Source organism: Haliotis rufescens, unplaced genomic scaffold (genome assembly GCF_023055435.1).
Source record: "Haliotis rufescens isolate VD_foot unplaced genomic scaffold, xgHalRufe1.0.p SCAF_5, whole genome shotgun sequence".
Classification (NCBI taxonomy): Eukaryota; Metazoa; Mollusca; class Gastropoda; order Lepetellida; family Haliotidae; genus Haliotis; species Haliotis rufescens.
This window is the reverse complement of record NW_025964223.1, coordinates 9567211-9578913: the sequence shown is the minus strand read 5'-3', so window position 1 is coordinate 9578913 and position 11703 is coordinate 9567211. Positions and strand designations below refer to the sequence as shown.

The 11703-nt window shown below is 36.9% G+C and overlaps 1 protein-coding gene and 1 long non-coding RNA gene across 4 annotated transcripts in view; one reads left to right on the top strand and one right to left on the bottom strand.

Annotated features, from left to right (window-relative positions):
- The first annotated feature begins 4091 nt into the window (after window positions 1-4091).
- Window positions 4092-11703, top strand: part of LOC124150658 (alcohol dehydrogenase [acceptor]-like) — a 32956-nt gene continuing 25344 nt past the window's right edge. The window contains exon 1 of one of the 3 annotated variants that reach the window (XM_046522643.2): window positions 4092-4215. In XM_046522643.2, coding sequence (XP_046378599.1) covers window positions 4107-4215 — 109 coding nt within the window. In that variant the 5' untranslated portion in view covers window positions 4092-4106. The remainder of the gene's footprint in view (window positions 4216-11703) is intronic. The other 2 variants (XM_046522641.2, XM_046522642.2) reach the window with 2 other exon arrangements.
- On the bottom strand, window positions 5819-10366 carry LOC124150661. The gene is made up of 3 exons (XR_006863262.2): window positions 10059-10366; window positions 9685-9768; window positions 5819-6439 (listed from the first exon to the last, which is right to left on the bottom strand). It is a non-coding gene; the product is annotated as an uncharacterized LOC124150661 (long non-coding RNA).

Sequence of the window (11703 nt, the reverse complement as noted above, 5' to 3'; positions counted from 1 at the left end):
CTTCACTTTTTTCATCTTATCAACGATGCCCTTCCTTTGCTCAAAAGGCTCGAATCGGAGTTTTCATTATTGCTGCTGCAGTATTAGCCATATTGAAAAAGACTATTTATGGCTACTGCTCAGCAATTTTTGCTCAAAATTAAACTGGTGCTCTTGTTTTTTCTCCCAATGCGTTTTTGGCCCTTAAAGCACCTTTTCCTCACATATCCTCACAGTCGAAGCTTAACCTTGGCATGTATGTGTCTCCTCATCATGACATGAAATTTTGTTTTACATATTTTGTTAGGATTTTAGTGCTTTTGTCGAACAATTGGAAATTGTATGGTTTTAGAGAAGCGATTCTCCTGAGAAAGAGTCTCCGTGTTGGAACTTTAGTGTAAAATAAATTTAACAGGTGTACGTCGTACACGGTGCAACAATGTTTGACAAAATATATGTACATTCATTCCATACTTTTGTCCTCAGTATTCATGCAGGAACTATTTAAGGTGCAATGCTGACAGAAATTTTATTGAGATGCTGCCCTTGTTGACATCTTAAACTGTTGACTACATGTACATGTCCATGCCATTGCACCATATTTGGCCAATCAGATTGAAATTTAACTTTGGCTTATATTGGCGTGACAATACATTTTCTTGGTCGTAAAAATCATTGGGTTCAATCGGGTCTCAGGCGTATTTCCTGCTGGGGTATTTGAGTAGCGTATTAAAAACGAGGTTTGGTCCACCATCTTTTTTTCACGTGTGTTCTAACCGGAATACCGATCATATTGCTTTGTGATAAAAGGCCCAGATATATGTCTTGTGGTTTTGTTATTATGGACAGGGCAACCCAATGACTGGAAACGTAAACAACAATCCTCACAATCACTCATGATGACCTGCAATCAGCCAAGTCGCAGAGCCTGGCGTCCAGATCCAATTCAATGGCCTGTCTCCAACAGGAATGGGATGCTGGGGTCCTATTCTGAACGAGGCTAATTATTAAGTTTCCAAAGAATGATGCTTTCACTCTGACAAGTAAACCCTTACAGTTGGTTGGTCTGTTGTCTTACGCCGCACTCAGCAATATTCCAGCTATATGACAGCGGTCTGTAAATAATCGAATCTGGACCAGGCAATCCAGTGATTGATATCATGAGCATCGATCCACACGATTGGGATACGATGACATGCTTCAACCAAGTCAGCGAGTCTGACCACCCTATCCTGTTAGTCGCCTCCTACGACAAGCTTAGTCGCCTTTCACAGCCAAACATGGGTTGCTGAAGACCTATTCTACCCCGGATCTTCACGGGTGAAACCCATACAGGATGATATATATATATATACATACATACACATAATACCGACAAAAAATAAGGGAACTGATGAATGGACAGTGAAGATGCAATGACGATAAATGTCTGGGAGTGTAGATCAATATCTTGTCTCTCCCCCCGATACACGCACGACGATGATGATTTAACATAACGTACATTTTATTTCAACTTGAGAATACCCTTCGTCAGAACACTAAAGCTGTATTCCAGCGTGATAATGTCAGATAACACACAGCAGGACTCACAACGGCAAACCTACACAACATCTATATTCCGGTTCCTCTCGATGAGTTGGCTGGATGGATGTGACAATGTCAACCTAAGGCGACACTTTTTTTTATTTCTTGGTTTACGGATTTCAAACTCATTTCAAAAGTGAGCGGCCAATTTAAAAAAAAAAAAAAAAAAAAAAAAGCCTCTCACGTTTCTTTTACTTGTATTTTGTCCTCAAAAGTTAGGTAGGTATGAAAAAAAATATCCTTGAGTAACAAAAGTAAAATAACTCAATTTTTTAAGAACATTTTATTATATCCCTGGTACTCAGCTTGTGCACAAATGGCAAAATAACAATATTCATGTCATGGGTGGAAATGCATGAAAGACGCTGCTATTTTTGCAGCATGGGCAACGTTTAACTCTTTCAACACGAGCAACCAGAAGATTACTGCTGTGACACCAAGTTCCCAGAGACTCTTGTGTGATAGATGAAGCCAACATTTATCAATGAAATTATCTGCTTGCAAAACATCTTGTATGTTTGGCCATACACTATTTGAAAGGTCTAATTAATCCTATTGTTTATAAATATGAAAGTTATGTGTATGGCATTATGTAAATAATTCATTAACAACTTAATAAAGTTCGTTTTAAATAAAAATAATGTAAGCTATAACGTCCAGATTAAGGACCAATGAAGCTAAAATTTCACGATTTTCGGCAAATATAAGATTTCATAAAATGCACTTACCTATTTCTTTTGTTTGTTCTCTATTTTCATTTGTTTACGTTAATGGAACATTATCTTAAAAAGAATTACAAATAATATCTGTCATCACCCATTTCTCAATGATACCTCCGTTTTCAAAGCTTCGTATGAATAACACATACGTCGAAGGCTGCCATGTCGGTATACATTAAAAAAACTTACATTGTTTCACCGACATAATCTGCTACAAGGTTCGTGATTGGTCAAATTTAAGCACGTGACCTAAGGAAGCCAATCAAATTACAGCAACGGTAATTTTCAGACTTTGGCGGAAGGTTTGGGTTAAATCATGTTATTCTGAACGTTTTAAGCATGAAATCGCGATCTATATTAAAAATATGGAACTTTATAGATGCATAGATCTAGGTTACAAGCTGTGACAAAGATTTCTTATGCATATATTTTGGCATTAAAGACATGGAGTCCGAGCCGAGAAATCGAGGCGACGAAAGCCGAGATGTCATTTGACTTACCATAACACGCGATCGCACGAAAAGATGGAAATAATAACTTAGATGTCAGTTTGGCAACTTTCAGATATTTTTTTGTAGATTTTATTACTTTGTATAATATATTCAAAGATTTGCTTGAAACGTCTTTATTTTGCTGTGGGACATGTTTGATGAGGACCCGTTGTCGAAGTGTTTCCGAGAATTTATTTTCACTAACATTTCGGGAAACAGTGTCCAGTGAATAATTTTTTAATCTATAGATAAAAAATGATAAAATCAAATGGAATACGTATTTCAGACATAGTGAAATGTGATAGATTTAGTAAATGAATGATATGACAAGTAGGTCAATAACATTATAAACTATTTTGATGTGACTTGGTCGGTCTACCCTGCGGTGTGACTCGTGGCTTCTTGACCGGCCAACAGTGTTGAAATAGTTAAACTTGTCACCACTGCACTTTGCGTTGACAAGCTTTGGTGGTATTAGAGAAGGATCCCAGCAAGAAATATCAGAGTGACTTCCCTTTGCTTTACGCTCGACGAGGAAATGAAATCTTTTTTAGTTTGAACTTTTTGACTAAAAGATCGGCGGTAATAAAAAAAGGGTAATTTTAACATTTGGACTTTGTAAGAGCGGCGCATCCGTAAACCAAGAAATAAAAAAGTGTCGCCTAAGCCGCAGACTGTCGTACCTGGCACTGGCATAACGCAATAGCTCACACACACACACGGGCCCCTAAAGCAGGAAAGTGATACAACTGAAACACTGGACACATATATACTCAACAACCAAAGTTCCTGTGACACCAATATTTTAGTGCATTGTTCAAACAAGTAAAGTTTGGTTTTCAATATTGTAGTACATGTATGGCATTAAGTCACAAAAACGCAACTGCTACAGAAAAGCATGCATTCAATACAAAAGTTGACTTTTATGAAAGCCCCGTGCATTTCACTACCCAAGAATGGCTCAGTCGCGGCTGTGGGTCAGGGAAGTAAACAAATAATCTCCGCGCTCAATGGCGTCGAGTGCGGTGTGGTCCGCGCTCCAACCGTAACAAACGCACATTGGGGATACCAATCAGAGCGTTCGAAGCCACTGAGTGCGGAGATTTTTGTATATTTCCGTGACCCACAGCCGCGACTGAGCCAGTGTTTCGATAAAATCACTCGATATACGTAATAAATTGCCAAAAATGAAGGTTTGTGGCATGCAGGTCGTATTTGGAGGGAGGTGGGGAGGTATCGTGAACATGACATGCATATATTTCCATTAAAATGTAAACGATACACCCGATTTCAACTTCGGTGGCGAGTGACGTAACCTTGTCTATTTATATATATGGGACCAGTGTTTAGGTTGTATCACTATCCTGCTTCAGGGGCCTGTGCACACACAGCACGGCTCACAACGGTAGGACTACAGGCCGAGTGGGCCACCATTCCCCAAGGTAAGATTAGTACTCTCATCCCTTCAGATGGTCTTGAAATTTGACATGCTATGTCTACATCAGCGACTAGTTTCAACTGTGGTAGCATGTGCCACATGTTTGCATTCAGATATATTTAATGAATGTTTGTTTGCTTGTTGCTCAACGCCACACTCAGCAAATTCCAGCTATATGACGGTGGTCTGTAAATAATCGAATCTGGACCAGGCAATCCAGTGATTGATATCATTAGCATCGATCCTCGCTATTGGGATACGATGACATGCATCAAGCAAGTCAGCGAGCCTGACCACCCGATCCCGTTAGTCGCTTCTAGAGTGTGTCAAAATTTCACGTCATTAAGTTATACGTTTGTCATATAAAAACATGTCGATGGTATCACGTTGTGTCACTTAACGATTTTGTATTTAAAGCTAGTAGGAGAATATTAAGAAGATCAATGTAAAACATGACTGTTACAAACATAATGTAAAGCAATGGGAGTATATCCACCAGTTGAGTATATCCACTATTTGAGCATATTCACTATTTGAGTATATTCACAAGTGATTGATAAACACGGGCTTATGATGTTGTCTGAATCGTCAAATTATATTATACCTTCGAAGGGAAGATCTACAAGACTAAACAAACAAGAGGAATATAACTATTAAAGATTACTTCAGATTCACCAGATTGTATCTTACATCTACAAAATTCCATAAGTGACACTGTCCCGGCAAAATATGCTCATCTTTTCGCGATACCTCCGGACACCCCGGTATCCGGTGGCAGATACCTTGCCAGATACTAGATCCGTGGTATCCGGAATTGGACACCTCACTGGAAAGCATGCCTCCTGGAATCCAGGTATCCGGCACTGGGTACCTCAATCTGGGTGTCCAAGGATCTGGCACCGGATACCCCACCGGATACCTCATTCTGAGTTTTAAAAAAAATGTCACAATTTGGGGGTGCATTTCGTTCAATTAAGAGTGAAACACCTAAAAATTTGTTAGAAACTAACCAAGAAAATTTAACATTCATTGCTGAAGGTATCCGGATGCAATTTTTCGAGATGTCTTTTTTCTAGTAAATAATGTTAGCCTGGGCATATCAGATAGCTGTGGTAATATTCCGTGTTATTTCAGTTGTAAATATCCCCTTAAAGTTGAGATCTATGGGCATGTACTTTTGGTGAAAACATTTTTCAATTTCATATATATTTCATTTTAGATGTTCAGCATATTAAATGAAAAACTATCAGTCCTGGTATGCTGATATCCTCACATTTCATCTTCATATTCCCAGTTTGTTCTAGCCTAGTGGTTGAAGCATTTGATTCACCACATCGGTACAATGTGTGAAGCCCATTGCTTGGTGTCACCCATCATGATATTGTTGGAATATTGCTCAAAGTGCCAAAACACCATGCTTACTCTGACAAAAAATTGAAATTGTGCTCACTTGGGCCTTTGTTCCTGGTGAGATTAAGAGATTATTTTGGAACAGTATGAATACTTGTTACATCTAGACAGACGAGTGTCATTGAAGTTTGAAACAGAATATAATTGCCCCAAATAGGTGCAAAAGACTAGTGGCATCCACAGAAAACAACTAATAAGGTACCAGTACATAGAAATATCAATGTATTTTTTCTACTGACATGGAACAAAAAAACATTGTTCAATGAGCTATATTAATTGTAGGAAAATATTCAGGGCATTTGTATATTTGATATATGTTCAGCACCTATGTTATGGTTGATCAATATTATATTTCTTTATGCTAATGAAGCAAAACAAAGAATTTGTTTAGATAAAAAATCATATTTATTGATTTTATGATATTTCATTGGTTCTGAAACCAGTGGTGTTTGCAAGAACTTTCAAAAACAGAAACAGACGCTTCAATGCCTTTTTCTAAATAAACAAATTAGTTAAATCTCAGAAGAATTTCAAGATAGAAGAATATCTAATGTCAATTGTGTTTGTGCAGTAAACCACAAAAGTCATCGTTGGTGTACACCAAATAAACATAGTCACACTACTGTGGTATTAATTCCTTCAGACTTGATTAGTGTCGTAATAAAACAACCCACAGAATCACACTGATGTGGCATTATTCAGTCAGAATTATCACTTTCTGAGGTGAACCTGTTGGTTGTTCTGGGGTGGAATATTCATCATCCGATGAGTCTTTTGTATGGCTTGTCTGAACTGGTGTCACTATGAAATCCAGGTACCTGAAACAATTGATAGCATCTTTAAAAGCTTGATATTATAAAAATAAGAAACACACATATATTGACAAAGGGTAAGTAAGGTAATGACAATTTATCAAGCAACTGATATTTAACCATGTTAACCAATCTTAGAACATGTAAATAAGCCATAGCAAACCGTAAATTTTACAGAAAATACAAAATTGTATCTGATCTTCTAAAAACAATTCCTGTAGTGCCAAAAGGCTCACCTGAATTTTTTCTCGTTTGTTTGCATTACATCAAAAAGGAAGGGTAAACAAGGCAATGCAAAATTGCATAAAATAGGTTCTTATACATAAAAACAGAACTATTCATAATTATCAAAACTTTCAATCACACAAGTCATGTAAGCGATCTCAAAATACTATATAATGAGTGAGGAAGTTAGTATAGTTTCACAAGGCTTTTAGCAATATTCCAGTAATATCTCTGCGGGAACACCAGAAATGGGCTTTTCACAGAGTACCCATGTGGGGAACAGAACCTAGGGCTTCGACGAACGCTTTACCCATACAAATACAAAAGAAAGAAACATGAGGATTTCATTCAACAGATATATTCGCCAAATATCAAGTCACTATACAACTGATTGAATTACTGATTAGAAGAGCAAATACATTTCAATGTTGCAGCTGAATCAGGCTTAATTTGAATCGTTCCTTGCTTTAGTAGCAATGGGAGCCACATTGGAAATAATTATCTCACTTATTATTGATATTTAATATCTACCATTAATTGGTAGGCCAAAATAGTCACTGATAAAAAAAATTCAACTGAAAAGAACCACCTGAACCATCAACTAAAAACTATGTTTATTACATTTAAGGGACCGGTCATGTACTGGTATGTTCTTCTACATTTTTTACACAACTCTCCCTGAAAAGGAAAAATGCAAAGCACTTTATATTTTATTATCCGTTTTTCATAAACCTCCCCTAGAGACTGTCATATTTTTGGGTTGCCCTCCCTGTTTGTTCTGACTGTAATTTGGCTACTGGCAATATTCATGAGTAAAACCATTATCATATTTTTATCATTTATCCTATCGTTTTTGAGAATTAAGTTAATGAAGATTAACAATAACAGGAAAAACTGCCAAATATATTGGTCTGGCAAAGTGTAATCATACTTAAAGTCCTTCTTTTCGGTTTTGGAACTTTTCAAGGGCAATTGTAAATATATGTGTTTTATCCTATTCGAATACTCATTTGATTGTTAAAAAGTTAAATAGTATTGGATATATCGTCTGTTTCTGAATACAATGGAACCCAACTTTGACTTGAGTGACATAATTGAATCATACCCAAAGTTCTTTATGCATTGTTATGCAATGTTATGCATCTGCACAGAGTGGTCAAAGTCCTTGTTACACACATAGTTTGCTACAAGGGAGAATCCAATAAGAACAGTTGAGACATCAGGCTGTATCCAGACAAACTGTCTGATAATCTCAAGGGCGGCCTTGAACACATGATCAAAGCCTGCCCCACCTTTGAATGTTTATCATCTCGCAACGCTCACAACAGCTCATTAGCAAGATGAACTCAGTGTAAACTCATTGTGGATTAAGGATCAACAGGGCAATTAGTGTCGGGTGGGTATTATCACTTGCAATTGTCGGTTCATTACTTAATTGAGTAGTGACAGCTTAGTTAGTTTCCAACCACACACTGCTATGCTACTTATCAAGTCAGTTTACTATGTAACATGTTTCTGGGGACCAAGGAAATGTATCTTGCCAGATAATAGTTTTTTTCTATTTAAAAAGTTCTACTTATCAGATATAAAATAATGACAGTTTTGATGTTCAATTCTCCCTACAAGGACATTTAACGTTTGATATACATAAACTGTATGCAAACCATAAGTGTAGATTAAGTGTACCTACTGTAGAAACTATCATGATGCTAATATACAAGGTGCACATAAAAACACATGCATATACTGGTACATAGCCAGACATACATAATTTTTATACTCGTATGTACAGGCTTATACACATATACCTCTACATACCGGCATATCACACATACAAACAATCATTAGATTGATCTAATTGTTCAAAAATATTTTGCGTACAAAAACAAGTGAACAGATTCTGTAATGGCATTGTTAATATCGGGAGATATATTTAGCATTTCCATTTTCACAGAAACAAAGTCATATCCTTTCATGACTCAGATTAGCTTGCAGTGATTTCAATTCACATAAAAACTGATTCATGTCAAATGACCTGTCAGGCACTTGTGGCACCACTTATAAAAATACCATTCATTACTTATTTGTGTGTCCAAATTATGCCATTATTAGAAATAATATGTATTATTATACAGCATGGATAGGATATAAGAAAGCTTTATATGGTAATGTAGTAAATTATGTACAAGAAAACATTGAAATAATTCAATCAAAACATGCATTTATCTCAGAATCTGGTAGATTTAATTAATTAATATGGACTTCTCCTTCAATTATCTACTTATAATCAGATGATTACATTACTGCTCAACTGACAGTATTGCATTAGTATAGAATTAGTATTTTAATAAAACTTATTTTGTATTTGAGCAGCATTTAGATAAGTCATCGGCTTGTTTGCAAATCCATTCATTTTGAAATAAATATGTTTAAAACACATGCAGTAGAACATATTAATGCAATAGTTACGACTTGAAAAGAAGTAATGTGTAGGATCCTCAAAATGGTATCCACAAGAGCAGGTTGTAGAATCATGTTGGTGTTTGTTGTTTAACTCTGCACGCAGCCATATTCCAGCTATATGACTGCGGTCTGTAAATAATCATGTTTGGACCAGACAATCCAGTGATTGACATCATGAGCATCGGTCCACACAATTGGGACGCGCTGACATGGATCAAACAAGTCAGCGAGCCTGATTACCCGATCCATTAAGTTATCTCTTACAACTAGCATAGGTCATGTTGATGGGGACCAATTTCAACCCGGAATCCCCACATTGAGTTAGTATGCGGCTGTAAGCTTTATTTCATGTTTAACACCGCACTCACCAATATCGAGCTATATGGGGTTAGTCTGTAAATAATCAACAAAAAATACCTGTGACTGGATCAAACCTGGGTCTTCAGCATGAAGAGTGAACGCTTCAACCACTATACTACCCCACCACCAAAAATTCCCACATGATAAAGTTGTCATCATGGTTATTGTTCAACTAGTTCAAGTGAAAATGAAAATGTTCATACCCTTAAAATGTCTTATCTTCCACTTCACGATGATCACTGATGCAAAACTTCCCTGTCATTAAATCTGTTCTTGATTCTTCACATCTGGAAAAATAAGTTGAGGCTATTAATCATTTTCACAGAGTAAAGTGAGTATATGAAATAAGACAATGAGTCACATTAGCATACAGAGTATCCAGTTAAAGTAAAACATATTTCTACATCATATACATAAGCGAATACTAACATATTGTAGACAGGCTACATGTCCTATAAAAATAAAATCACACATTTTCTTACATGTAGGATATAAATGTTATTGTGTCACAAGTGAGTGGCTTACAGGTGGTAAATGACCTCAATACGTGATCATTGTAATATTCACATTTTCTTACCTGAATATGTCTATAGCGGTACCCCGCTAGGGACGAATTCGCACGTGCAACTCGCAGTAAACACAAAATTCAAAGTTCGAGGATTTATTCAGATGCATGTCAAATACGGGAGCCGTCGCATATCACACAACAAATATAGTTACTCAAATACACATCGTAGACTCCGTGAACACCATGGTTCCTCTTCATTTACATCCAACATCGCAGTTTTCCCAATTCTCAACCATGCGCTTTCATCACAACAAATCGGTTTTTTCCTACTAAGGGAGATAATTCTATAAACACATGTTCTGGGCATACCACTAAGAATATCTCGTTCCATCGCTTTCTCCTACCGCTACAATTTTTAAATGCCTAACATCATCGTCACATTTTCACCTACAATGACTACCGACATATAGAGAATCTCATCCGAGTGTCTTTTGATATCAAATATATCAACACGAGTTGATAAAAGTGGAAAAATTCCGAGGCTTGCCAAGGATTTTTGCCACTTTTATCAATGAGTGTTTATATATTTGATATAAAAAGACACGAGGGTGAGAATTTATTTATCATTCAACATCATTCTTCCAACTTTTCCAATTTGTAGACAATAATTAGCAGTGTCTTCAGTGTAAAATAACTGCTTACATTGTAAGCTTCAGTAGCAGAGCCATTAGTGATGTCATTTGATTGTGACGTCATGGTAACCAGTTATGTCACAATGGTCTGCAAAGCATTGTGATGTAATTTCATTGCAGCTTGATCTCATACAAGCCATATCTCTTGTGGGAGCCAGTTTTGGATAATAAATAATAATCCTTCATAACATTTCACATCAAATTTGATTATTGCAACATAACCCTTACAATAAAGTAAGACCTCACATCAACTTGAATCTCAATATCAACATGATCAAATTATAACTAAATATTATCAAATAATGTCTGAAAAGATCTTTAACCAGAAAGTGTCCAAAGCAATCCACTCGGCAGTAGGTGAATGGTGGTGATTGGTTGACTCTTTCGGATGGTAGATCTGCCATCTTCTGCTGCTGGACCTGACAGCGAAGCTTTCTGCATTTCACACATTTGAATATGTGAGTAGACACTGCCGAGCTTCATCCGACTATCCAATAACCATTGGACCGTATCTCGTTCGTCGCCATTCTACGTCCTTGGTGACATGTCGTCTCATGACAATAACGGATAAGAAGGTGGGTCATGTGATGTCCTTTTGGTAATATCTCTGGATGTTTCTCGCTGCAAGTGACGGACGACCATCTGATTCGACCTCCCACACAAAGTACACCGGCATCATCCAAGAAAGGATCAAGGTGGTACAAGGAAACTTGTTTTCATCAGTTCTTTGGATGCACAAGGATATTTCTTCAAAGACCTCAACAATCTTATCTCATCTCCATATGTTTTTTGTTGAACAAGTTTCACATTTCACGTTCTGCTTCCTTCATGTCCATCACAGTGACATTAGTACATGGTCCAACACTTTCCCTAGTTTCACAGACCTCATCACTCTTCTGTTTCAAATTGATTCTCACCTTTCTCGTTTCAAGCACATCGCAACAACACGCTTTAATTTTATCCAATCTGAGAAACGCTCAAATCGTTCTACATCAAACCCAACAGATCCAGTTGTCATCGCA